Raw genomic sequence first — 27,142 nt, forward strand, 5'->3', positions numbered from 1 at the left:
ATCCAAATGGGGGGAATGCCGAAGTTGAAATATTTGGAAACAGTTCCCCAAAAGAAAAAGAAAAAAATATGAAATTTGTTGAATTCATGAGGCATGGCGACTAGCTCTGTCGACTTCTTTGACGGTCCTGTTACCGCCAGGCCTTGTCGGCAGTCTGAGACATACAGAATCACGGCAGGTGAAACTTTTTTTGGTGGAAAGATAAAGTGAGGAGAGGAACTTGACCAGCTTAATTAAAAAAAAATGCATTGCTTTGGTGTTAAAGGGGGCTCAGTAAAATGTTACCAAGGACAGCACTATGTGGGGTGGAGGGGGAAATATTGACCAGTTCTAGAAGATTTGGGGCACAGAGAGGGATTGCCAGGCATACAAGAGAATGAGCCAGAGAGGGCCATGCAAAGTAAGGAATATTAGAAAAATTAAATAAAGGAACAACAGCAACAACAAAGGTCTAGATCACTTTCCTTGGACTCCTGTCCTCTGTCTAGCACTGGTCTACACTACAAATGTAAACTGGTTTAACTGTCATGGCTTCTATTGAGAAAGCCTGAGGAGGAAGCACTCTCTAAGGGAAACTTCTCTATACCCTCACAAACCACAACTCCCTGTTTCCTTGGGGGGAAGGCCATGAGAGTTTAAAAAAAAATCCCACACATAATTTCCATCAAAGTGGTTTATGTATAAAGTGTTGACACATCAATGGAGTGTAGAAAGCATTGCTCTGTTTCCCCCCAGCCGACACCCCAACCAGCATCTGGCCTTGCGTGACAGAAGAAGTCTGAAGAACAACTGGTATATTTGGATCATTTCACATGCTTTATTTCAGCAGTCAAAATAATTAAAAACATCTCAAATTATTATACATATACAAAATAGGTACAGAATCTTCGGTCGCTCACACTCCCTAGAACATCTGCCTCTTGTTAAAGAGAGGAAAGGGTTTGCTTGAATCGAAAAACCCACCGAAAGACAGGAGGGGAAAAAAAAAAAGAGTCAAGGTGGAAGGTGGAGTCTGGGAGAGCGAAGAAGAAGAGATGAATGAGGAGAGAAGGATGAACGTATCAGCAGCGAGTGAGGACCATGGGAGGACAAGAGAGGCTTGGCACAAGGGTTTGCTTGTGGGGTGGAGCAAGAAATGGAAAAGGAAAGAAATGGAAAAGGCAGTGGGGAAGAACTGGATGAACTGGAAAAAGACAAGGCAAAAGGGAATCCACCTGCTTTACAAGAGAAAGACAGAAACTGCTCAGACCTTAATCCCATGTAGTAATGTTTGATTTTTTCCCCTCATCATCCTGGATTTTTTGCTTGTTCAAAAATAAAATAATAAAAAGTTAGCACCTTTTTGAAAATTCACAAGCAAGGCCTCCAATTTCCTTTCCCCCTTCAATAGTCTCATTTCTATAGCACCAAAATGGCCCCGCTGAGCAACACATTCGCTTGGGGGCAGGGGGAGGCTTTTATAGGTTTCACCACCTCAAAAAGAATTCCATGGGACCTGAAAATTATTAACATAGCAGACTAAAAAGAAAATATATATATATAAAAAGACACAGTTAGCACCTTTAACTAAACTTGGAAACCTGCTTCACTCCCTCCACCCTACTGAAACCTGGTGCTGGCTTTAAAACAACGACCACCCAAAACTACCCCAAGGAACTTGAAAAATGACAATGGTGAGGTAGCCGTCCATACAACAATAATATACATTTAACATTACATTTTCTCTGCTTTCTGGTATTATTGCCCATTTTTTTCCTTCAGTTGTTCACCGACAACATATTAGTAGTTCTTAAACCTTCCCCTCCCCTAACCTATTTTGGTTTTTTTAAAAAAAATCTCTGGTCTCTTTCAGAGGGACAGGCGTTATTCACCCATTCTTTTGATCTAAACAGGGTCCTGTTTTGAAAAGCATTCCATGACACACCTGTACTGATTTAGCCTTTGTCAGATTTCTTTCTATTGCCGACTGAACAAACCAGAAAAAAATGTACATTTAAATGGCTGAAAGAATAATCTTTTCAGTGGTATTTCTCTCTATATATATATTTAAAAAAACACAGAAAGAAAATCTCTCCATATAAAGGTACTGGCAGAGAAAGATGGCCTCTAGGTAAATTTGGGTTTGTTTGTTTTTTCCAACTCCAGGTTAAGGGGGGGATTATTATTTTATGGGGGTGTGATGGGCCGGTTCTACCACTAGTTTAGCATTGCTCTTGTTGCTGTGGAAACAACAGATTTTTTCAAAACTTGTAGTTGTGGTACTTCAGGTGTTACATGGTTTAGACTGTTTTCATCATTTTGCATGGTGTTTTTTTTTAATATATGTCTTTTTGGAATGTGCAAATAGTGATCCCAAGATATTACGATCTAAAAAAGAAGAAGATAAAATCAAACCATTCTGTCTTCGGGGGTTTTAATTAAAAAAAAAAGTCAAGCAAGTGGATGCACTTCCTTAATTATTTTTGAAAAGTCATTTATTTTTATTTTTTTGGTTTAATGCTTTTTTTGTTTTTTTAACGGAAACGAAAATAGTTTTAGAGATGATGGATAGAAAAAGACACAAATTCAAGTCCATGTGAAATTTCCTTCTTTTTTGGCTGTTTTTTATTTTATTTTTTAAACTGTCAGGTTTCCTTTTGGGTTTACAAGAAGCAGACGGGTCCAATATCTAGGCCAAATTCCTGGTCTGGGGCACCAACGTCCAAGGGAGCCACATCAATAATAGGCAACCGGGATGATTTTGTTGTCTTGTATTCGATGACTGTCTTTCCCCAACTGCCGGTGTGACTCTGCAGAGGAAGGAAAAGCAGGGAGAAATTAGAATTTTGTGTACATCTTAAAAGACTTCTAAAGCTCCTGGGTCTAAATGCTTTCCCTATTGCACCGTACTTCAGTGCACACAAATATCCGATCTATCTTGTCTATTGAGAAATGTTTTCTCATATTAACTGTGAAATAATAACAACAACAACATCATCAACAACAACAACTTGACTGGCGCATCTGCCTACAACCATGACTTTTTCATTCAGCCCTGCCTAACCATATTTCCCCAGCATATGGCTCCATTGATTCATACACATTGCAATCCTTGGGTTAATACCCAGGACCTGGATTATCTTCCTGGGTATTAACCCCAGTTGCAGAGCTATGGAAGAAGGTTTTAGCAACAGGTACAGAGGGAAGAAGGAGAACACACACACACCAGCCCCACAACTAGTAAAACTCTCTATCCTATGCAAGGACTCCTGTCTAAGTTTGTAACAATTAAAAAGCAGTTAATACCCATCCATGTCTTGCTGCAGGCTGGCTACCCCACCTAAAGGCCCTCCTAAAGGTCCAAGGACTCACCGTGCAGCCATCCTCGATGACTCCATAGGTGAAGCGGCTGTTGCCGTCTGGTCTGAACTCAATCTCGTTGGAGCCCTCTAACAACAAAGCCTTCTTCAGGTTGCCAGTCTCTTGATCCATGTAAGCCACGCTGTTCTTGCAGTGGTAGGTGATGTTCTGGGAGGCTTCAGTGGACATCAGGCGCAGGAAAGTCAGCTGGATGGCAACATCAGCTGGGTTGGATCCCTCACTACCATATTCGAACTGCCAAGGGAAACAGAGAAAAGGAGAAGGTGAAAAAATGGTTAGTGCTCATGTTGTCTCCTCAAGCAATAAAGCATGAAAAGTCCAGCTCATGCCAAGCTGAACACGGCCCTCCTTGAAGCAAAGTTCAACTCGGGGACCCATGAGATGCAGAGAAAGATGGCCAACTTGGCAAGAGCTTATTAACAGAATGGTTTTTCCCAGTTGCACTAGCTAAAGCTCCTTTGAGCTAGCCTAGCCCTATCCTGGCATGCCAAGCTGCCTTTCAACAACAGACACTGCTTTACCTTTGACCCATGAGCCAAACTAAACCTCAGGAACCTGTCACCTGAAAACTGGCCTATGCTTGCTTTTGATTGGATTAATGACCTTTCCACCACCTTTGTTTCATAGAATCATACTGTTGGTAGTGAATTCATGGGTCCTCAAGTCCATCCTTCAAACAGCAGGATTATCTACTTGAGACTCCTTGGCTAACAAGAATTCCCTCACCCTATCCATTCTCCTATACTCTGATGGACATCGTTGGGTATAGAGCTGGAAGTGACCTCAAGATATCATCCAGGTACTTCTCCTACTACATAGATCAAGTCCCCTTAAACTAACCTCACCAAATGTTTGTCCAAGCAGCTTTTTAAGACCTCTGGTGATAAAGGCCGTAGCTAGACCTGAGGTTTATCCCAGGATCATCCCGGGTTCATCCCTGCCTGAGCACTGGATGCCCTTTGTGGCACTTAGATGAACAGGTTTGACCCCAGGACAATCCTGGGATAAACTTTAGGTCTAGCTACAGCCAAAGATTCTAATCTCATTGATTCCTGGTCTCACCTGGAAGCCTTCGGTCATTGTCTCGCCAAACCAGACATGTTTCTTCTCTTTTTGGTTCTGGCTGATATACCAGTTCTTCTGGGGGATGGTGGGCTGAGTTGGGTAGACACAGGTCTCTCCAGTCTCCATGTTACAGTGCACCTTGATGGCATCCAGGTTGCTGCCTTGGTTGGGGTCAATCCAGTACTCACCTGATGAAAAAGGTAAAAAAAAAGTGAGTGAGTTGGTTGATGGAGAAAGAATCATGGAAGGAGCAAAAGGAGACCTTTTGACTTGCTATTCTAAGACAGGACTGACCAACCAGTTGTCCACCCTGCTCTTTCCTCTTTCACAGATTCCTCTGTGCTAGGAGTTCTCAGATGTTCTCAAAATGACCAGGACAATATCTACTCAAGCGTCACTAAGAAAAGCAGGCTATCAGCTTAGGGGAAAGCAAATTGAATTAAAAGATAGAGAAAGGAAGGATGTATTGTTAAAACAACAACAACAGATGGTTGCCCCATTACTCTCCAGCAACTGACAATCAACACAAGAAATAGCACCTGAGTAAACAGCTGTGACTGGTTGTGTGAACCATGCCCATGAGAAAGAGAAAGGTCAATAGTAGAAGCGGAAAGAGGTGAGAGTGAAGAGAAGTGAACAGAAGATCCATTCTGGCAGTACAAGACAGAATTGGTATTGAAGGAAAGGGAATTCATGCTTTGCCTGCACTCACCGCTCTTCCAGTCTCCATGGCACATCTTCAGGTCACGGCAAGTGTGTGCTGGGTTCTTACGGGTTCCTTCAGGGCTACGGATGTTCTCAATCTGCATGGACAGGCTCTTGAGGGTGGTATCAACTTCCAGGTCACGGTCACGCATAACATTGGCATCATCAGCTCTGTAGTAACGGCCACCATCATGAGCTTTCTCCTGAGGAGGCTGGGGCAGGAAGCTGAAGTCAAAGCCACCGCTAGGTGGGCCTGGGGGACCAGGTGGGCCAGGAGGTCCAGGGGAACCCTGGAGGAGGAGAAGAAGAAGAGTTGGAGGCAAAGTTCTCTTCCAACCAATCCATTCAGGCTACAAGGTTTCTACAATTAGATGGAATACGTACAACAGGGCCAGCATCACCAGTACGACCACGGGGACCAGGTGGGCCAATGGGACCAGGGAGACCATTCAGACCATCTTTGCCAGCAGCACCAGAAGAGCCAGGAGGACCCTATCAGGAAGAGAGAACAGAAATGCCCAGTTAGTAAGGTTTTGGCGTAAGCTGAAAAACAGAAACGAGAAAAACACACACAGATGCATCACATTCCAGCCCGTCCACATCTCACTTCATTGCAAAATGTAGCACTCTTTCCCACTAATCTAATATCTACGTGAGTGTTCATGACTGGCATCACACACTGATTCCCTACCAGGATAACTCTGAATTGTTTGGGAAGGGCTGTGCTGTGCACATCCATCATTGCAATTACATTGATCTTTGAAGTGATTCTCACCAATCGTCATGGCAGATGGGTGGGAGGAGGAATCATGGTGAAATATCTTTCTGCTACATAGTACCTTTTCTTTTAGTTGCTGCTTCCCAAACTTCCATATTAGAGGGGGTGGCACCAAAGTGTGCCCCACATAGACGTTTCCTCATTCTCAATTCATGACCCGTTCAAATTATTTGAGTCACTTCACAATTAAACCAACAGCAGATACTTCTCCTTGATTCAGACCTCACTAATCCCCCTCCACCCACTTCTTGGTAAGCCCCTCAGGACTCTTTAGTGCCTAATAAAATAACCTAACATTATACTGACATTGCTCTTGAACAGGAACTTCAGTAGGAATTTGGAAGCTTGTACAGACCCTTGAGGGTTTCCCCCACCCCACTCTCTCATCAAATATTGCCTATCTTTTGATACACATTAGAGAACAGCCTTACTCTGTGGATTTGTTCCCTGTCTAAATAGCTGATTTCATTTGTAAAGACTGTGTTTACAGCCTAATTTTATTCATGTTTACTCAAAACTAAGTCTTACTGTGTTCAAATGGGGCTTACTCCCACATTTATATGCATAGGTTTGTAGCCTCCGTTACTCAGATGACTACGCTATAGTTCAAATATGCAGCACATCCACACTGTAGTCAATTTGTGGTGGCTGTTGTTCCATCTTTGTTTGATGACTCCTTGGGGATTTCACATTTTCCCCAGAGCTTACTCATTCATCCCTGAGCTGTCATAAGGTAACAAAACAATCATACTTACTCTTGGACCAGCAGGGCCGGAAGCACCAGAGGGACCTTGTTCACCGGGAGAACCCTACACAAGAGAAGAAACTGTTAATTCAACTTGATAATTATCCTAGCGAAAAGAAATTGATTTACATGGAGGAAAGCCGTTGTCATATTCGTAACAGTGAAATCACTACATGGCCTGGAACACTGTGTAGGATACCTTAGAATGCAGCCCATTGGTCAGACATGCCATGTTGACCCTCTTTGTGGCCCACAGTGCCTCTGTCTCTGATCGGCATACATTGAGACCCCACATGCCCCTCCCACTGGCAGGTGGAACTAATATATTTGCTCAGCACAATGGAAAGCACATACATTGCAATGGATTTTTTTTATGCTGAATGGAAACCTTTCAGCAATTTGTTTTCTAGTTCTTGGGAGGAAAGACGGATAGACAAGGGAGATAAATACATGCAAAAAATGTGCATGCATAAAATATGTTGTAAATTTTCACAACTGTTGGATAAAATATTTGCTCCTGGGAGCAAGAAGTAATGAAATAGTCAGTGTATCATTGTATAAAACACGGATTATTTTTAGCGTTCTAAAGAGATTTGTCATCCGTCTCTCAATGTTAGTAGTCTTTTTCTGTCTATGTAGCCCACCTGAAAAAGTACTTGAGTGTGTGGTACTATCAAGGAACACTGAGAAAATCATGCTAGACTAATGTCTGTTTTTTAAAGAAGTCTTTACTTCTTTGTCAATGAGACGAACCCATGCCTGCTTGGTCTATTGATCAAGAAATCTGGTAACAACTGTGCACTAAGAGAGGCCTGAGGCCTACTGACTCTGGCTTCAGAATCAGCCCTACCAAGCGGGAGACCATAAGTCTTGCTTTCTGATGGTAGGAAATAGCAGGATAAATGTAGGCTTGTATAAGATATCAAAGGTGGAATTTCCTTGTAAATATCAACAGTAGCTTTTGTTTATTAAAAATGCATCTTACATAAGAATTGGCTTGAGGAACGGATCAAGGGCCATTTGCTTGCCAACTAGATGTCTCTGGGGAGCTTGCAAACAGGAAGGAGAACAGCTATACCCTGTTATTTGTACTCAGAGGCAGTTTGAACAGGGAATTTGGCTATCTTTGCTATTGATAGGCCCACCTTCCACAAACTTGTCTAATTCTTTTTAAAGACCACCTGAAAGAGCAGTCCTCCTATGCATATCTACTCAGAACTAGGCCCCTCTGAATTAATGGGACTTGTCCCCAGATAAGCATGCACAAAGTTGCAGCTTTAGCCCTGGAAACGAGATTGATAGCCTGAGCTAGCAAAACCCCGTCAGCTGGGAGTGTGTGCACGGGTATGCATAACTCGAAATCCCTGAGGACATTCAGTATTTTTGTTTACTTCCGGAGGGCTTCAGCCTTAAAATAGCTACTGCTGTGAATCGCTTGCAGCAGACAAATAAGTCCAAGTGTAGCTCTAGGGCTTTGTGACTTGTAGGTCTGCTCTGTTTCAGAAAGACAGGATTTATTGATACTCACAGGGGGACCAGGGGGACCCTGAAGACCAGAGAATCCTCTGTGACCCTTCATGCCTCTTTCACCATGTTCACCAGTCTCACCCTTGTCACCACGAGCACCTTGTGCACCCTGGAAATGCAAAGCAAAACTTAAAGATCAGTTTAATGGGCTTTCACAAGTGAAAAACCAAATAAAAATAAAAATGGATGGGCCATTCTGTGTAACTGTGGATATGAACTTAGAATGTTAGAAGATTCTTATTGTTTATCTGTCTTCTAAATGGAAGACGAAAATAACATGGATATGTGGGCAACAAATGCCTGACTATATCCTTTCAGCTATCACACAATGGCAGCCATCTTGAAACAATCTAATAGCAACTATCATAGTGTATTTAAATTACATTATTCTTTCATATTTTTTTTAAAAAGAGAAAGGAACGTTGTTAACTCCAAACTTACAGCAGGACCACGGGCACCAGCAGGGCCAGCGGGACCAGCAGGGCCAGCGGGACCCTAGAAGGGAAGAGAAGGAGAAAATGTACATATCATTGGTTTAAAATCTTCGCACAGAACTGGGCGCGCAGCCTGTTTCTTTAGAATCTCACTCCTTGTAAGGGGGCGGGTTGGGTTTTTTTAGATCACAGCAGGATGTACTTTGGATAATTTATTATATTTTACTCTAGCAGAGCAAAGCATGTTTTTTATGATGAGGCGGTGCCCTGGATTGCAATTCTGCTCCCATGACTATGAGCCAAAACTGATATCTAGAGGTTAGATCAACAGGGATAATGATTTATCGGCAAGAGCAGTGATCTTGAAGCTTAGAATATATGGGTGGGAATATAAATTGGAATGGTGCAGAATATGGTCTGTGGGCGCACAATGCATCCACTTTGCAGAAGCTAACCAGGTTTGAGTACAGTCAGTGTCTGGATGGGGGAACACCTGGGAAACACTCCCATCTGCCAAAGTATGCTGCCTTGTGGTCTATGGAAGAAAGGCAGGATATGAATGGAACGAATGAGCAGCTGCAAATGGATGTCATTCCAAATTAACGAATGCAGGATGAAAAGTCAATGTGAGCAGAGAACCAGACATGGCATATATTCCAAATTAGTTCAGTAAGAAGGTACAGTCCTTTAATGTGCCTTTAGCAACTGTGAAATACTGAAGCTGAGCATGATGCTGGTGGGTGTGGGTGGAGGGTGTTCCCACTTCATCCGCTTGCATCTTTATTGAGCATGGATATGGAAATGTGTGTGGCCAACACCTATTCCAGATTAATTGACTTGGAGTAACGGGATATCCGTGCGGTACAGTAAAGTTTGGGATAGGGAAGAATGAGGATTCTGAAGAGGGCTTCTTTTGGGGCCAGGTATTTCATATTACAGGAAAACAAAAGGGAGTGCCACTTACAGTCTCACCACGGTCTCCATTCTTGCCAGCAGGGCCAACGGGGCCAGGGGCACCGGGGGCACCAGGAGCGCCAGGAGGACCAGCTGGGCCACTCTCACCACGATCACCCTATTTGGGAAAGGAAAAGGAGAGGTTTAAAGCTCAGAATCGGTGCAGGGTCAGTCTACTGTTTTGAATAGGGCTGTCTTGCAACATTGGTCATCAGTAACCTGAAGCCTGCTGCATGTGTTTGTAACTCACCTTGGGCCCAGCAGAACCATCACGTCCAGGAGCACCCTCTGCACCAGGAGAACCCTATGGGCCAAGCAGAAGAGACAGAGAATGAGATCATAGAAAGTCAGAGCTTAAAGACTTTCTAGGGACCAAGGGATTGTGACACTGAGCTAAACATTCTGAACTCTCGCATTGAAATATATTATTCAAATCACATCTATTTACTCAGCAAGGAGCAAGTACTCAATGAACACAGGAAGCTGCCTTATACTGAGCCAGATCTTTGGTCTGTCTAGCCTATATTGTTATCTCTTATTGGTGGCATCCCTGCAACGTCATTCTGAGACCTTTTGAAAAGAAGACGCCAAGGATTAAACCTGGGACCTCCTGCAAGTAAACCATGTGCCTGATCACTTTATGGCCCCTCCCTGAAACTGCCATTGATCCATTTAGCCCAGTATTATCAATGATGTCTGGCTGAGCTCACCATGGCTTCAGCCTGAGATCTTTCCTGGCCCTGCAACTGATTCTTTTAACTGGAGATGTCAAGGATTGAACCTGAGACATCCAGCATGCTAAGCATGCATTCTACCAGGTAGCTATGGGCCCACCCCAGTTTGCACAGTTTGGTTTGCATCATATGTCATGATTAATGGTAATGGATTCTGATGGAGCTGGGCTTCCACAGAGGAATGAGAACAGTAAGCAGATTTAGGAACATCGAGCTGCTGTGGAAATAGGAAGGCTTACCTCACGTCCAGCTTCACCAGGGGGTCCGGCCAAGCCAGGTGGTCCCATTGGGCCGGGAGGACCGCGTTCACCAGAAGAGCCAGATGGTCCTTGTTTGCCAGGCTCGCCCTGTGGAGATCAGTCCCAGTTAGAACAACAACAACAAAAAAGAATCCAGGGGTTCAGATCAAGAAGGGGGAAAAGCGAGCAAGAGAGAGAGGTGGGAAATTATACTTATCCCCCAACCCCTCAAGTAGTGATGCCTACCTAGTACTCAAACAAGTACCTTTCTCCTTCCCTGACAGTCGAAATACAATAATGCTAAATCAAATAATTAACAACTTGCTGCCCTTTTATGACATCCAAACTGAACTGCTTGAAGTGGCCACCTCAATCTGCCTAATGATAAACCAGGCCCTGGGGTGGTGGTGGGGGATAGAGAGATGGGTATATATTTTCCATGGAATTCCATTTCTTGGCTGTATCATTCTCCCATTAACTGCTATAGCACTAGGAAAGTATCTGTTTTATAACGGGTCAGTTAGGCATGGACATGTCTCAGATATAGATTTCTGTGGCATTTTCAGTGCTATAAGGCTTACAGCTTTGATCTTTATAGTGTTTATGAAAAATGCACCAAGTTTATAGTTTGGTGATTTGTTTCGGTTTTGAAAACTGACATTTAAGTAACATTTTAACAAACCCCAAATCTTGTTTGTTGGTCATTGGTTAAGTTAATATCGTTCCCCTTCCCAAAACTAGAAGTCAAGCCATTTCTATTTTGGGAAAGGCTATAAAACAAATTTTAATTGGGATAATATATATTCAGGATTTTGCAAGCAAATTTGAGCTAGGCAAATATTTGAGAACTTTCCCCTCAGAATTCATTTCAGCTCTAGTAGTTCATGCAGCAGTGAAGTTATCTGTTTTATGGAGCTGTAAATGGTTTCTTTAAAAGAGAATTCCAGGAATTTGTGAACTGCCTTTTCTTAAAAGCAGGCTCCTGAAAAAGGACCAGCCCTCAAAACAGAGAACATCTGTAAAATTGATTTTGAAGGCCTAGCAAAATTGCTTGAATAAAAATGTGAGTAGATGAATGCTACCCCATCTTTTGGGACATCCTGTCTCTGGGCTTATGTTTAATATGAACAACAAGCATTTCTAGGAATGATGGGAAATGCTTTGAGCTTTGACAGTTTAGGGGTTGGATTGTAAACTAGGCTTGTCTCTTCAGTTCATTATCATTATGCATTATAAGCATGAGCAGATATAAAGGGCTGCATGAGGATGGGAAGTCTTGCTTTGGGATTTGAGCTGCAATCCTAACCCCTCTTCCTCGCAAACTTACCACTGAGGTCAATATAGACTTCCACATAAATGTGTTTAATACAAGAGTGCGGGAGAGACAAAACCTGAGCAAGAGTCTCCCAGAAAGCCAGCATAGAGATTTGCCACATTTCCTCCTTTTGTTCTCTTATCCCAACTACAGAGTTCATATTGGGTCATCAGAAATGGATGAATATCCCAATTTAGGCTCTTTTGCTCATACCCTTGTGTTTGCAGGCCCAAGTGTGGCTGAGCACTCTTAAGTGACATACCCCTGACCTCAAAGAAAACATCCCTGCTGTTCCCCTGCCCTGAGGACTAAATTCTGCCTCAGCAAGCTCAGGATGAAAGTGAATCCAGACTATTTTCTTAGAGGTGTTAGAAGAATTGAAGGGAAATACTCACAGATGGTCCGGGAAGACCGGGGAAACCTCTCTCGCCTCTTTGTCCGGGAAGACCAACTACACCACGTTGTCCAGCAATACCTTGTGGGCCAGAAGTACCGGGGGCACCCTACAGGAGCAAGAGAGAAGAGACATGAGGGAGATGTCAACAAAGAACTGCTTTGGTCGGAGGGACAGATAGCAAAACGCTACTTCATTTAAAGGCTGTTCGTGAGGAATTAGGCTCAGCAGCAATTAAGCAGCACTAGCAAGCAGTGGGCTGGTACTTCTGTGAGCCAGAGCAGGTTAAGAAACAAGAATCTGGAGGGCTTGCTTGAAGGAGAAGAACATTTGGATGTCCTGACTCCTCTTTACATTCTGAGCAATCCCAACCTTTTTTGTTTTTTCAACCCATATCCTGTTGTCTCCTGCCTGGCCGGCTGTAGGATTTTTCATTAGACTGGAGTCCTTATAAAAGGGTGTTGTGTTACTGTCCATGCCAAGGCCTATTTTTCTCATTGAAATGGTTCCCATCTTTTTTATTCCTAACATTTTAAACAAGCTTGTGAACATGGCAAATGTGGCATGTAAGCCAGGGAACCACCATGTTTCGTTATAGTCACTAAAAATGTGACTATTTAATTTGAATAATCTGTTCCTGTGAACAAATGCAGTCATAAAGTTTTGCATGTAATTGCATGATGAGGCACAGTGCAGCATCACCACCAGGGAGCAGGACATTTTAAAAGCAACTTAAGTAAGAAGAATTACTAGCACTGTATGTGGGCTTGCTTGTAACGAGCCCTTGCTAGTTGTGAGAAGGAGACTCCACAAAGAGCAGATACCCAACTTGGCTCTAGCTACCACACTAAAGAGAAGTGAATTGTAAGATGTGGTGTATACTTACAGCAGGTCCATCGGAACCGGGAGATCCCTTCTCACCAGCTGGTCCAGGTGGGCCAGCAGGTCCAGCTTCACCGGGGCGGCCAGCAGGTCCAGTCTCACCACGGGGTCCTTTGGAACCTTCCTTTCCACCGGGGCCTGGTGGGCCGGGAAGGCCGATGTTACCCTTTAGGGAAAGAAGGAGAAGACGCACGTCAGTGACCATCACAAATGCAGGCAGGCTGCTGAGTTACATGGAAAGCTGTCCCAATGAAGTTTCGTAGGGGAAGGACCTCTAGATGAGTTGAATTCATGCTCAGGGCCTGTCTGGTTACTCTGGGAATGAGACTTTCAGCTTTCCCCAACCTGGTTTCCAATGCTGGCTGGGGGATACTGGGACCGGTAGTCCAACACCTCAGGAGGGCACCAGGTTATGGAAAGCTGGGCTAGTTGATTTTAGTTATATGTTCTTAGAGGCTAGCCCCTGTCAAAAGCTGGGCCACCACAGTTTCAACCAGGTGCACGTTCCAGGTTGTTTTATGGGCAGTTCCAAGTAAAGTACATTGATGCAGGCATGACAGCAGCCAGATCTTTTTAATGGCCATGTTCCCCCACCCACCCAACACATGTCCTGAGGATGGAAGTTTGGTGGGGGAGCTGATAATTTTCTCTTGAAGATCTTTAGCCTCTCCTCCCTAACTATAATTCCCAGAATCCCCTGGGAAGAAAGAATGACCATTAAGTCAGTAGTATTAAATATGCCCAAATATCTTTTCTGTTCATTCTACCACTTTCTTGTATAGAGCTGAAGTCAAATGCCCACCAAATTGATGGGTCAGTGACTGTCCCACATGTGAAACAGATGAATTCAAAATTCTAGAATATTCTAAATTCAGTGTGAATATTTGGATGACATGGCCAAACTCAAACTTTAATAGCACTATTTGAAATACGTCACAAATGTTTCAAATGGTGTGGCATAATACATAAATCCCAACATTCTCTGCTGTGTTTCACATCTCCCCGCCCGCCCCCCCCCCCCCCGGTGTGTGGGTGTGGGTGTGTGGCTAAAATGTGATAAATTCAATGTCCGGTTTTTTAAAAAATAGATGTAAAAATTCTTTTGAATTAGCTTTTGAAGCATTTAATTCAGACAAAAAACATAAGGATGGATCCAAATTAAGTTACCTGCACTTAGCTCCTATTGAAATCATTGCGAGTTAAGTTATGAGTAACTTGTCCAGTTGATTTCAGTGGGATCCAAGTGCAACTAATTGCACCTCGATCCAATCCATTGTATATTCACATTTGAACAGCTTAAGCACTTTTCTCCTATCTGTATTTTTTCCTGTTTATGATCACCATTTCCTGTTTCTCGGGAGAGAAAGCAAACATAAACTCTAGTGGCATTTCTTAGGAGGAACTTTCCACCGAGTATCCTCATGCTGCCAGACAACTGGGAGGTCTGCAGCAGCAGTTCTCCAAATGAGTGCCAACAGTACCAAAAGGTGTGCTTACAGGAGGAGGGTACTTACAGATGGGCCAGGGGGTCCAACTCTTCCAGCAGCTCCAGGGAATCCAGTAGCACCCTGTAAAAGAAAGTAGGGAAAAGGTTCCATTTTCAATAACTCGTTTCTAAAAAAGTCTCTCTGTTTGAATCCTGCAATGATTCAAATTGATTTTGTCTTAATTTGATCCTGGTCTTAGCTGGTCTCAGTACTCAAATCTCTTTGCAATGCCAAGATTGTTGCTATAGAAAGGTGACCTACCAACCCTTCTAGCACTTTGCAAGAAAACACCACTGCTTCTATTCTACATCAAGTTTCAGAAATATGGAGTAAAATATTTCTGGGGAACCTCATAAACATAGGTTCTGGGGAGCCTCATATCTCTATCTAAACCAGCTAGGATTACATCATCTAGGTAACTGAGCTCCAGAATGTGATTCTTTCCCTCCCACATATTAGTTGAGATTAGGCTGGCTAGTGAGTGCTTCTGGGCACATGCAGAGACTTTTTCTTCTCCATAAAATAGCTAGTCTCCTTTAGATATAGATAACTCTTTGGAACGAAGTGTCAAGTCCCTATCTTGCCCAACTAAACCCCAATGCTGGTGCTATGAGTTCCATTAATTTCCTAACCCATCATCTGTTTTTAAATATTCTAGGAAGAACTGGAGCTATTTTCTTGGGAAATGAATGTGAATGATGATTCGAAATGGTCTCAGTCTCTTAATTTGCATCCAGTTCAGTCGTGCAGAAGGAGCTACTCACAGGGGGTCCAGCACTTCCACGAGCACCTTTGGGTCCAGGAGCGCCAATAGCACCCTGCAATAGGTAGAGAGAAGTTAGAATTGAAATAAAGGCTGATAGAAGATTGAGGTTTCACAGAAGAGATTAGGAAGCCATGAGGGGTTACTTACAGCAGGGCCGGGAGGTCCGGTGGCTCCAGCAGGGCCGGGAGGGCCAGCATCACCTTTAGCACCAGCATCACCAGATTCACCTTTAGCACCAGGTTGCCCATCAGCACCCTATGGAGGTAAGAACAGAGCAGCTGGTGAAGAATAGCAGGATGGAAATAGAAAGATGAAGGGACCTTAGCCATATGATATTCAATATGTATCTTTCTCCTCCTCATCCCAGTATATCTGACTAAACTGTGTCCTTAAACCAGAGGAGATTGGACCATAAGTTTTCTGAAAATCTGCCCTAACGCGGATTTATGTGCTATGGTCAAGTCTGAGGCCCTTTCTACACCTAAGGGTTATCCCAGGAAAATGGAGGGATCGTCCCTGCCTGGTCCCGGGATCCCCTGTGTGGCATTTGGATGCACAGGAATGCTCCCGGGACGAACCTGGGATATAGGGCTGGTATAGACATGCCCTGAGAGATCCAGTTCCTGGTTGTCCATGTTGGAGTCAACCCTTTGTATCTCAGTGGATAATGATTTGGACTTGGCAGAGCCAGGTTTAAATCCCCAAATGGATGGCCTTGGGGCCAATCACCATTTCTTTCTCAGCTTAACCAACCTCACGGGGTTGTTGGCAGGACAAACAAGACGTTGTTGAGCTAAAAGTACTAAAGAAACCATGACTAGCGGTTTGTAATCCTGAATCAACTTGAAGAAACACTGAAGAAGGCACTTCTGTTGCACCAGTAGTGTACTAATTCATGCCTACCCGACAGCTGGGGTAATTACGGAGTGGGTAAGTAAGAAATGAAAATGCTCCAAAGTGGGATTTTGTTTTGATTTGTCTACTTAACTGAGCAATTTCAGTAACCTGGAGTATTTCAGTTTCTCCTGTTAGAGGTCACTTGCCAATATTCTTTTACTGTTTCTCGTAGCCAGCCTTGCCTATTCTCTATTTCACTTCCATTGCACAATATTCACAAAGCTGATGGGCTGTTCACCCTCCACCCTGACCCAGGCACAAAGGATGCACGATGCAAAGTGAAAGTTTGTCGTCCTACTCACAGGGGGGCCGGCAAAGCCAGCGGGGCCAGCAGGGCCAGGTTCACCACGATCTCCCTGGGAAGGAAAAGAGAGAGAGACACACACATATGGTCAGTGATGGGCGGGAGACAGGAAAGAAGGAAAGTCTGAGATGTGGAAGTGACCCAAGAGAGAGAAGTACTTACAGGAGCACCACGAGCTCCAGTTGGGCCAGCAGGGCCGGAGGGACCAGCTTCACCCTGGGTGAGGAAGAAAAAGAGACCAACGTAAGCTCCACAGAACCAGAAGGCATCATCAAATATTCTGTTGCACAAGTAGGACAAAGCACCAAAACATGGGATGCAGCAGTTTCCTAGAGGTTAAATATATGCTGTGTGAAGAAGGGTTTTTTAAATAAATAAATAAGCTGATCTATATCTACTTGGGTAAATTTGGCAGGGGTCACAAATGTTTCTTTTTCTGCTGATTTATTCACTGAATCTCATGGATGCTTAAATTTAATATGCTAATTAAAAAAAGAAGAAGGACAATTAGACTTCATATCTGGCCAAAGATCCATTGAGCTCCAGCACAAAACTGCATCGCAAAATTCAGTAAAGCACAAAATCTAAAGGGAACCTGCGATCCGATTCACACATTACTACAGGAGGAGCAGATGTGGACAGTTTGCTTTGAAATATGGACCGAAAAATTTCCTGGAGCCTTCCAACTGATTCAGGGTAGCAGTGAATCTAGTTGCCACCTGCCACTTGGATTTCAAATACTGAATCCTGTCAAATCACGTCTGGTCTTTGTGGCGATGGCTTGCAGGAGCCCAATGTAGGCTCACCTTCCTCTAGTCTCTTGTTTTCTTCCCAAGTCCAGCCCATCTCTTAAAGTCTGAGGAGCTCAGATGAAGCCAGAGAACAGCCCATGGTCCCCTCTTAAGGAGTCACGGCTCTTTAGGACACATGGTGCTTACATTCTCATGCCTTAACATTCTTTGAGGGCAAAAAGGGCTTCCCCCTATTGCTGCCGGTTCTGACAATCAACATGAGGGGCATTCACTAATAGGAAGGAATACGTTAACCCTCTGCAACTCCATCTAATCATGACAAATGTTGGGTTGAAGGTTGAGGAGGGAGTTTCGATGTCTCAGTGGCAACCGTCCAAGTCTCTCCATAGAAGTCTTCCTCGCACTTTGCAAAACAATGGCATCGAAGCCTGAACTGGGAATCCCAAATAGTTCCTAGCTCATTCTCAAATCCATTTACGTGTCAAGAAATGTGCATGTTAAGTGGAATCACTCGTCTAGAGCCCTGACAATGAGAGATCATGAGGACTTTTGGGGAAAGTAGATGCATAAAAGTAGGTGGAACACTTACTTTGTCGCCAGGAGCACCAGATGGTCCAGGTGGGCCAATGGGTCCAGTCAGTCCTCTGAGTCCATCCTTGCCGGGAGCACCATCAACACCTTTGGGACCTGGGTCACCCTAGGGAGGGAGGAAGACAGAGCAGACCATGAAGCCCCGAAGAGAACAGCAAGCATTGGGCAGAAGCACTCTCCATTGATGTTGTGACATGACTCAGATTTGAAGCCTTGGCATAAATTTCACTCATGTGGAGAATTCATATCAGGATGCCAAACAGGTTTGGGGCAGGAGGGGTTTTTTCTCTCTCTCTCTCTCTCTCTCTCTCTCTCTCTCTCTCTCGGGTTTTCCAAGGGCTTCAAATGAAAGGGTGGCTAGCACTCGAAGCCTTTAGGCCAACCCAGAAGGCAAAGCCTGTAAACCAACCTCTTGCTTTGGCTCTGCAGCATTGAAGTATCATCTGCTGCTAGGCTATGTACTGAGGATTGTAAGGAGGGAAGGGGTCTATATGCCAGCTAATTGAACTTCAGATGACGTTTCCAATTCCTCCTTGCCCTTCTGATTCTGCTTAGTGGTAGGTCAGAGGCTTTGTATGCAGGTGGCCCCACGTGCCGTCTCCAGCATCGCTACTAAAAAGGATCCCAGGTGCTGGCGCTGGGAAAGGCTGACATCAGCCTGAGGTGCTGAAGAGCTGTTGCCAGTTGATGTAGCCCAGGGGCCATGGAGCTCCAGATGTTGGTCTCCAATTCCCATTAGCTCCAGCCAGTGTGGCAGTGGCCAGGTGTGATGGGTGGTGTAGTCCAACAACACTGGGAGGGGGCACAGGTTCTCCACCTGTGGTGTAGACAGTCCTGAGCTAGATGGGCCAAAGTGGTGACTCAGCATAAAGCAATTTCAGGTGTTCTCCTGGCGTTCAGGTGTTCTCCACCCACAGGCCTCCCCTCCCATTGATAGGGTGTGTTCAAAAGCAGGAGCAAGATGGAGGAAGGCACTGGGAGGGCGGGGTGATAAAATAAAGGGGGAAGTGAGATAAGACAAAACTGAAGAAACAGAAAATGACTTTGGATGAGGAACAGGATTTGGAAACTCTTACCCTGTGGCTACAGAAAGTTCACCCAGCCCCACTTAAGTAGCTCGTGGAGACCCAGAGCTGCTGGGAGTTGTCACCCTTTTCATAGGGATTTCCCCCCCCCCCTTTTGCTTTCTCTGGAAACTAAGAATGACTCTGGGCAACTGTATTTTGACATGAATGCATTCACCATCATTAGTCTGTATGATGTATGAATTCACCATCATTACTCTGCATAACCATCAATAACTAGCTGAGGTCTGTCTTCTCCTTTGGGCTAATCACCTCATCTCCTATTTTAAAATCTCCTTTCTACCTTCCCCACCCCCTCCTGCCCACCAGTGACCCCCAAATACCATACTTGATTCTGATTGTGAACCTTAGGGTAGGGAATGTCAGGGTTATCTTGGCACAGTAATGTTTTTAAAGATCTTAAAGAATGGCTGTTCTAAGTGATACAGAGAGAGAGAGAGGGAGAGAGAGAGGAAGAAGAAATAGGAAAGGTCCCCTAATAGCATGATGCTATCAACAGGGGAAGTGAGTGACTGCCATTTTGATAGGTCTCGTTTTCAAGGACCAGATACTTACTCTGTCTCCCTTGGCACCAGGCAGACCAGCAGCACCACGTTCACCAGGCATACCCTGAAGGCCAGGAGGACCTTGATTTCCGGGAGTGCCAGGAGCACCAGCATCACCCTAGAGAGACACAGCCCAGGAAACAGAAGGGGACAATGATGAGAAACAGGGCTAAGGCACCATCAGATCCTTTCTGAATTCACTTTCCCTTTCACACACACACACACACACACACACACACACACACACACACACACACACTCATTGGATCACATTTAGCTTTTCTGATGCTCAATCTGATGTCCTGTGTTTTCTCCAGGTAGGCAGCAATTTAGGGGTGTTGGGCTGGTGATACTAAGGGTGATAAAGAATGTATGAACATCTCAATCTGGTTTTGAGTGAAATGTGGTTCTAGCTGCTAAGGGAAGAGGAAGGTCCCAAAGCTTGCCCCTAGCGGTTTGGCTAGCCCAATCTTGCAGCAGCATAGCCTGTGGGGGAAGTACCTGTGTGTTGTATTAGGCACTCGGCACTGGAAAGAGGGAGTGGATATGTAGGCTTGCAAATTCACTGTAGCTTATTATTGAAGTGAGGTGTAGAAAAATATTTTATCCCCTAAATAGGAAGCAGAGACCATCATTCTTTTCAATTGTAGGCTTGCCGGGAATAATGAGGCAAAGCCAGCCCCAATAGGAAACAAAGAGGGGCTTTGGGGGAATGCATATGAATGGCACACCACTGCTATGCATTCCTGCCATGCCTGGATATCTAGAGCAAGGACCCAAAGGAGATGTTTCTTTGGAGCCTAGATAAAACAAAGGAACATGACTCTTGCCCCACATGTGGAGAGCACAAGTAAGCTCAGTGGGGGGAAAAACTGGGAGAAAATGGAGACTTTAGGCACTAAAACTTAATCCTGTCCATACAGAATGTTAGCTTTGTCATGGCTCCCTATTCCTGATCCCCCCCAATGTCCTAAACTTAGGCGTGTATGTATGTGTCAATGGAGATACACTCTTATGGAGTCACACAAGCTTGTAAGAGGACCACAGTTGTTTCCACTGAATCTTAAACTGGTGAGCACTGTGCAGGATCAGAGTTGAGAAGACCGGAGGTGTAAAGGGCAGCCTAAGAAGGAACGGATGGCATGTTTTCCCCACCTCTCACATTCAGAGGTTGTGGGTGTTTTAACAAATGTCTATTGGCCTACAAGCCTCAGAAGTTGCCCCAGAGAATTCAAAATATAACTCCACGAAAGAATTATCCAAGGAAAGGTCTGGAATGATATATGAACAAACCTTAGCACCATCGTTACCAGGAGCACCGTTAGAACCACGGGGGCCAGAAGGACCTGCAGGACCTTGGACACCACGTTCGCCGGGGAAACCTCTCTCGCCCTAGAGAGAATAACGAGAGCTGGGTTACAACTCCACCCTCACAGGAAGCAGCAGCAGGCAAATGAAAAAATGGATGGAAGACCAGTGTGGAGAGAAGAAGATCTGCACTTACTCTTGCACCAGCGGGGCCAGGACCACCAGCATCACCAGGGGGACCCTGTCAGGAGGACAAAGTGGAAGAAAAATGGCATTGGTTAAGGCATCTTTGACAAAGCATTCAGGTGTCACAGTTAATCTGGGGCAGGGGGCATCCCTTATCTACAGTGTGGAAATTATGATCTACCAAATCCCAGTTTTAGTCCAAATGATCTACCTTGTCTGTAATAGAATCATAGAATTGGATGGGACCTAAGAGGCCATTCCTTGCCATTCCAGGGAATCCACTCCTACAGCATCCTCCGCTTAAAAACCTCTGTCAAAGGAGACTCCACCACCTTCTGTTCCTCTGTCAATCAGCCTCTTGTAGGACAACATGTGGGGCAGTGACATAGGGATGTTGCCTGCAATATGAGGGTTTCTATGGCCTTTGAGGCCTGTAAGATGACCTAGAAGGAAGGGTTTTTTTTCCACCTTCCCCTTAAAATCGTTGTAAGTGACTCTTGTTGGCAAGTCAACTGGAAGTCCATTTGCTTCATTGGTGCGGGTGATGCAGGGAGCCTTTGCACCGGTTTGGCATTACACAGAAAGCGTGAGAGAAGCTCCCACAAAAAGGAGGTACGATGTGGATTGTGCTGCAACTGCACAACTATGAATTCATGCCCACCCTGCAAACAGTGCAAGGAGCTCTGTGTATATAGAGTGTGGGGTGGCTGCAGCACAAGCGCTGGCTGGTTTGAAGGACTGGATGAAGCCTTTCAGCAACAACAAAAAGATCACCTAATTGAAGAGTTCCTAAGCTTGTCGTAACCTGATCTTGAAGGGGAGAACAAAGCTTCACCTGCTAAAATTATCTTCAGCGGTTTCGAGCAGGAGGAACTTGGCCTCACTGTGTGTGTGTGTGTGGAGGTTCTGAATAACAAGGTGGAAGGAGCAAAAGGGGGAGAGGCTTGAAATCCTATGGGGATCCTGGAAGGTCTTTTAAGAGTTTTGGCAGTGGATAACTAATCCTGTTTGAAAAGGAAATATGCAAATGATAATAGCCAAGCTGCTTGAGAAGATGGATGTAAGAACTATAGATGTAGGGAACGAGGCCTTTCTGGGGAGTCAGTGGGCTTGGATCCGACTCTGAGCCGGCTTTCTCCAATCCAGTGCCCTGCAGATGTGTTGAACTACAACTCCCGTGATTGCTCAGTCAAGCTGGGGAAGACCCAATTGTCTCTTCTGCACGTTCCTGTGCAAACAGCCCTATTACCTACCTGTTCACCAGGCTTTCCAGATTCACCAGGGGCACCAGCGGGACCGGGAAGACCCTGCACAAGGAAGCAGAAAAGAAAGAGTTAGACGTCACAGGACTGGGAAATGCTGGAACCGAAATACTGCTTGTCAAAGAGGTCATTTATATCTATAGTTTGAGCGTCTGTAAGAGTGCTGTACTGGCAGGGCCATTCCTGCTTACTGCCAATTTTTCTGCATTCTTACATTTTCCGGCCTTCCTTTTTTTAAAGGCAACTCTCTAGCCTTCATGGTTAGAGGGGAAAAGACAAAATACTTTCCCCTTCAATGTATTAGTATCTTTCCTCCCACCCCTTCCAGCCCGTTGCCAGAAAGTTTTCATTAAAATTTAAGACCTCTGAAAACCCAGAGCAAGGAAGAAATTATGCAAAATTAAGCAAGAATATGTCAATTTGCATTGTTCATCGCTATCCCTGATTTTGTTTTGTTTTGTTGCGTGGTTTCCAAATTGTGAAGTTTTGCTGAGACAGAATATGCACCGTTCTGGCTGCTCCTCCTTTTATGTGAAACCTCTCACCTGGAATCCAGGAGCTCCAGATGGACCTTGTTCACCTCTTTCTCCAGCAGGGCCCTGTGATGGGGGAAAAAAAAGAAAGGGTCCAGGGTTGGTAGAATTTAAAAAGGGCTATTCTACGACAGCCACCAATGGTATGAAGATTTGATCAATAAAGAATGCCTACTTACACTTGCGCCAGGGGGTCCCTGAGCACCAGTTTCACCATCTTTGCCAGCAGGACCCTGGGGGAAAAGAAGAGGGGGTGAGAGTCAGGAAAGGCAGACGTGAGTATCTGGAATCAATCTTAGATGAGAGATCTGTTGATCAAAAGCGCTTTAGCTAAATTAATCTCTCTCACTCCTGTCCCGTCATATGCCTAGATCATTTATCATCTTAATTCATTGCTCCTCTATAACCACAACCATGCATGCCGTTTATGCATTGCCCCTCTTGGTGTGATTTTCCTTCACTCTCATGTGTCCTTTGGTGTTGCATTTTTCCTTCCCTTGGCTGTTCCTACATTGCCATCTGACTGGCATGTAGGACATCCTTATGACACATTGATCAGTCCCCAACCTCTCCCTCTGCTCCCAGTCTTCTCCATTATGTGGATTGCAAGCTCTACAAGGCCAGGTCCTGACTAGCACCTAGTAGACTCCTGATGGCAGATCAATATCATACGGTAGTAGCATTAGCCCTTTCTCACTGCCACGGGGCTTGCTGAGTGAACCCAGAACAAGTGCAAATGATTTTTTTGATTTTGACTAAAAGACCTTGTGTAGATGTCGGTCCAGATCTGGACTTGGGGCAGAGGAGAAGTGGACAGTAGAAGGCAGTGAGTAAAATACTTACAACGGAACCAACGGGTCCAGGAGCACCTCTCTCACCGGGTTTGCCAGGCTCGCCCTAGAAAAGGAGCAGATAGGGAGGGAGGAGAAGTTGTTTCAGAGACATAATCAATAACTTTATGAGAAGCAAGCAACCAAGAAGATATTCCTAATGGTGGGACTTTATTTCACTCCTCAGGCTTTATCTGCACTAGTACAAATTCAGCATGTGTGTGTCTAATGCGCATTACATGTGCATCCATGTTCAAGCAACATGCAGAATTTGGGCCACAAATGGATGTGGTCATACGTAGGAAAAACCACAGCACCCTGCATCTCTGCATTCACAGGAGTGATGTTGCTTCCTTAACATCCTGATTTTTTCCAATTCACAATCTAGAAGTAATGGATTGTAAACAGAAGTAGCCCCAACATCCAAATCAACAAAGCAATTTAGTTATAGCTAAGTTGAATGCTAATGCCTTCCACACTATCAGATAAATTCATGGACATTTCATATCATGGGTCACTGAATCTAAAGCTGCAGTCATTAGAAGAAAGAAACTGTGAAAGACACTACAGGAAATAATTCAACTGGAGGCCTTGAATGTGTCTGGTATGTTAAGGATGTGCTCTCAAGGTAATACTGGCACACTTGCACAACAAATGCATCTTTGCACACATAGAGGTTAAGCAGAATCTGCAGGACACTATTAGTGGAACTATTGCTAAAGTGATGAAAGCAACACAGATTGGCTATCGCAGTGATTTTGGTGACACTCTGGAAAATTTCCCAAGGATATGAACCAGGATTTGCGGAGTTGTGATCTGGACATTCTTGAGACCTATTCAACAAGCGCAGATAACTGCAATCATCATTTTTAATTTATTAGCCCAATGTAAGGACAGAAGATTCTAGAAAATGAGTCATCTGAAGGAGGCTGCTGTGTGAACCCTCTAGAGCCTATCTAGGGTGTGCAAAACACAGAAATCTGGTTCCCCTAGAAGTTGCTCAAAATGTTAGGAGAGCAGCTAGAGGGAGGTGCAATGCAGGTAACAGGAAACCATTATTTCAAGAAGTACTGGAGACAGCCATTACAGAAATCTGTTATGTAAGGAAATCCTGAAAGGCTGCCATTTTGTCGTCAGCACTGAAAAAAGGCAGGACAGTGCAGGCATAAAGCTAGATTTTTCCATCTTTGCATTCTCATCCAAGGTACCATGAGATTAGAGGTGGCTGAGAGTTTAGTTTCAGTTTATTTTGAATAAGGGTTTATCAAAATTTGCAAATTTCTTTGGGACAGAAAGAACCTAAGATTTTAAAACTTCAAATGTGGGAGAAAATGAGACTTGAGATTCGTCCATCAAGAAAAGGTTACTTACAGCAGCACCTTTAGGTCCAGGGAATCCCATCACACCAGCTTGACCTCTTGCACCAGGTGGACCTGCAGGTCCGGGGCGACCATCTTGACCAGCAGGGCCCTATAGTTGGAAAAAGAACCAACACAGTTAGAAAAAAAAAAGAACAGTTCTCTTCTGAGCAAGGGGAAGGGCTGAAGAAATCCATCCCATTACTTACAGTAGGTCCAGTCTTGCCATCAGGGCCAGGGCTACCAGGGCTACCGGTCAGACCCTAAGGGGGGTGGAGAGAGAGAGTTAGGAGGCAGCCTTTGGTGGATTAACAGAGAGTCTGTGAACTAGGAAAGATAGAACAGATTGGATTGCCCAGTCTTTGCCTCCTGAAGTGATAGTACTGCACAGAGTGGTGAGCTGCAGCATGTTTTGCACAATGCTTACACTTGGTGTTCCTGTCATCAGAGGGGAAAGTCTTTTATTGTTTTTAAAAGCCTCCCCATCCTAGGCAGTGCAGGTTCCTTTTAAATTAATTTTGTTGAAAGGTGCCCAAGCACCTGGGGGGAAAGTGACAAATAAAGGCAATAGGCAGAGAGGTTACGGAGACAGATTGTCTCTTGAAGTTAGAGCCAGGAGGCAAGGTTCAAATTACTGAGCAAAGATTTTGAGAGCTTTTCAGGTTCAACGAGTTGAGCCTTGGACTCTGGCTTCTAAGCTCTGAGTTCAAATTACGGTGCAGTCCTTGACTCCCTGGTGGCTTTGGGGAAGTCACTTATTTCTAGGGCTGCATTGAATGTGCACATATGAACATGTTCTAGGAGAAACTGGGACTTTCAGGCAGGCTGAAATTTCCCCTGCAAACCTCCTTACTTTTACAGGCTTTAATGCCATTTTTTGTTTATTTTTTGTAGAGCTTTTTCTTGGAGTGATTTCAGCCAATCGAGGCTCGCATCGGGAGCTTCAGGATGTCATGATGCCCTGGAGCCATTCAAAACTGATTAAGTGATGATGTTATAAAGCCAATTCAGAATGAGGGGCAACACTTCCTAGATCAGCATTGCCTTCACTCTGAATGGGTGAACACTTCTGTCCTATTTCACATAGCCAAACTTGGACACTAAATGTTGTTACAACAAAGCTCCCTCCTTTCAACTCAGTCCTATTTATTTGTCAGCCTCATTCTCCTATCTATTAAATGTGATCATTAAATCCCTCTTTACCAGGGCATGACAGGGAATGGGAAGCACTCTGCATACAGGAAAATCCTCTGTTACATTTATGAGTGCCAATAATAAGATAACAAGGGAGGCTGATGATTTCCTGACATGGGTTCACTTTTTCATTCTTTGCTCGGGCCCAAACGCAGCACGGATGCGGAAGGCAGCTGTAGAAAGTGCCCCGTTTTCCATTGTGCATGGAAACAATGCGGCCATGCTCCTTTTCTGCCAGAGCACTTGCCATTCACTCACCTTGGCTCCAGGGAGACCAGGCTCACCGGGGCGTCCAGCTTCACCAGTAGATCCTTTGGGACCAGCAGGGCCAGGAGAACCACGCTCACCAGGGGGACCCTGGAAGAGGAAAAATAAGACATTAAGTACTGCAATACTGGCATTGCTTTAACTCTGTGAAATATTTCGGCTAAATCCAAGGATTCGTAGAGAACAAAGAGACGGACAAAGAAAGGGGACCGACACAATTTTGTGTGGATGGCTTAGTTTAAATTAAGCATCCTATTTTGTAGATGGGCAGAAAAATAAGATCTGACCAAGAGTTCACCAAAGGTCAACATCTTCACAGAATGAGCAAGAACTGCTCTGGTTCCGGCTGCACTTTAGTCAAGGCAGCATATCTGAATTTTAAACCTGCCCACTTGTAGTAAACCTGGGGAGTTTCAACGTGAGGGAGGGGCAAAATATGAGCTAGGATAATGAATGTAAAACAGCGCTTAGGGTGGTGGTGGAAAGGGTAGAGGGGTGAGAAGAAATACTAAACTGACTTCCAGCAAAATATGGTGCCCAGAAAAAATAAATAACAAGAAGGCTTCAGATGCCTCCATGGGGAGAAACGTCAAAATAATGAGGGTGGGGAAGGACTCCATATCGTTCACTGCAATCACCCCCAGT

General features: G+C 44.6%; 1 protein-coding gene across 2 annotated transcripts in view; it reads right to left on the minus strand.

Annotated features, from left to right (window-relative positions):
* Positions 1–795: 795 nt before the first annotated feature.
* COL1A1 (collagen type I alpha 1 chain) overlaps positions 796–27,142 on the minus strand; it is a 42,966-nt gene continuing 16,619 nt past the window's right edge. For both annotated transcript variants that reach the window (XM_063137374.1, XM_063137373.1), the window contains exons 23-51: positions 26,489–26,587; positions 25,246–25,299; positions 25,050–25,148; positions 23,692–23,745; positions 23,028–23,081; positions 22,861–22,914; positions 22,307–22,360; positions 21,064–21,108; positions 20,853–20,951; positions 19,570–19,677; positions 17,928–18,035; positions 16,749–16,802; positions 16,585–16,638; positions 15,533–15,640; positions 15,384–15,437; positions 14,647–14,700; positions 13,137–13,298; positions 12,252–12,359; positions 10,542–10,649; positions 9,819–9,872; positions 9,579–9,686; positions 8,622–8,675; positions 8,182–8,289; positions 6,664–6,717; positions 5,515–5,622; positions 5,138–5,420; positions 4,423–4,613; positions 3,352–3,594; positions 796–2,789 (exon numbers count right to left, since the gene is read on the minus strand). In XM_063137374.1, coding sequence (XP_062993444.1) covers positions 2,643–2,789; positions 3,352–3,594; positions 4,423–4,613; positions 5,138–5,420; positions 5,515–5,622; positions 6,664–6,717; positions 8,182–8,289; positions 8,622–8,675; positions 9,579–9,686; positions 9,819–9,872; positions 10,542–10,649; positions 12,252–12,359; positions 13,137–13,298; positions 14,647–14,700; positions 15,384–15,437; positions 15,533–15,640; positions 16,585–16,638; positions 16,749–16,802; positions 17,928–18,035; positions 19,570–19,677; positions 20,853–20,951; positions 21,064–21,108; positions 22,307–22,360; positions 22,861–22,914; positions 23,028–23,081; positions 23,692–23,745; positions 25,050–25,148; positions 25,246–25,299; positions 26,489–26,587 — 2,880 coding nt within the window. In that variant the 3' untranslated portion in view covers positions 796–2,642. The remainder of the gene's footprint in view (positions 2,790–3,351; positions 3,595–4,422; positions 4,614–5,137; positions 5,421–5,514; positions 5,623–6,663; positions 6,718–8,181; positions 8,290–8,621; positions 8,676–9,578; positions 9,687–9,818; positions 9,873–10,541; positions 10,650–12,251; positions 12,360–13,136; positions 13,299–14,646; positions 14,701–15,383; positions 15,438–15,532; positions 15,641–16,584; positions 16,639–16,748; positions 16,803–17,927; positions 18,036–19,569; positions 19,678–20,852; positions 20,952–21,063; positions 21,109–22,306; positions 22,361–22,860; positions 22,915–23,027; positions 23,082–23,691; positions 23,746–25,049; positions 25,149–25,245; positions 25,300–26,488; positions 26,588–27,142) is intronic.

The sequence above is a fragment of the Elgaria multicarinata genome, chromosome 11 (genome assembly GCF_023053635.1).
Source record: "Elgaria multicarinata webbii isolate HBS135686 ecotype San Diego chromosome 11, rElgMul1.1.pri, whole genome shotgun sequence".
In the NCBI taxonomy this organism is placed as follows: domain Eukaryota; kingdom Metazoa; phylum Chordata; class Lepidosauria; order Squamata; family Anguidae; genus Elgaria; species Elgaria multicarinata.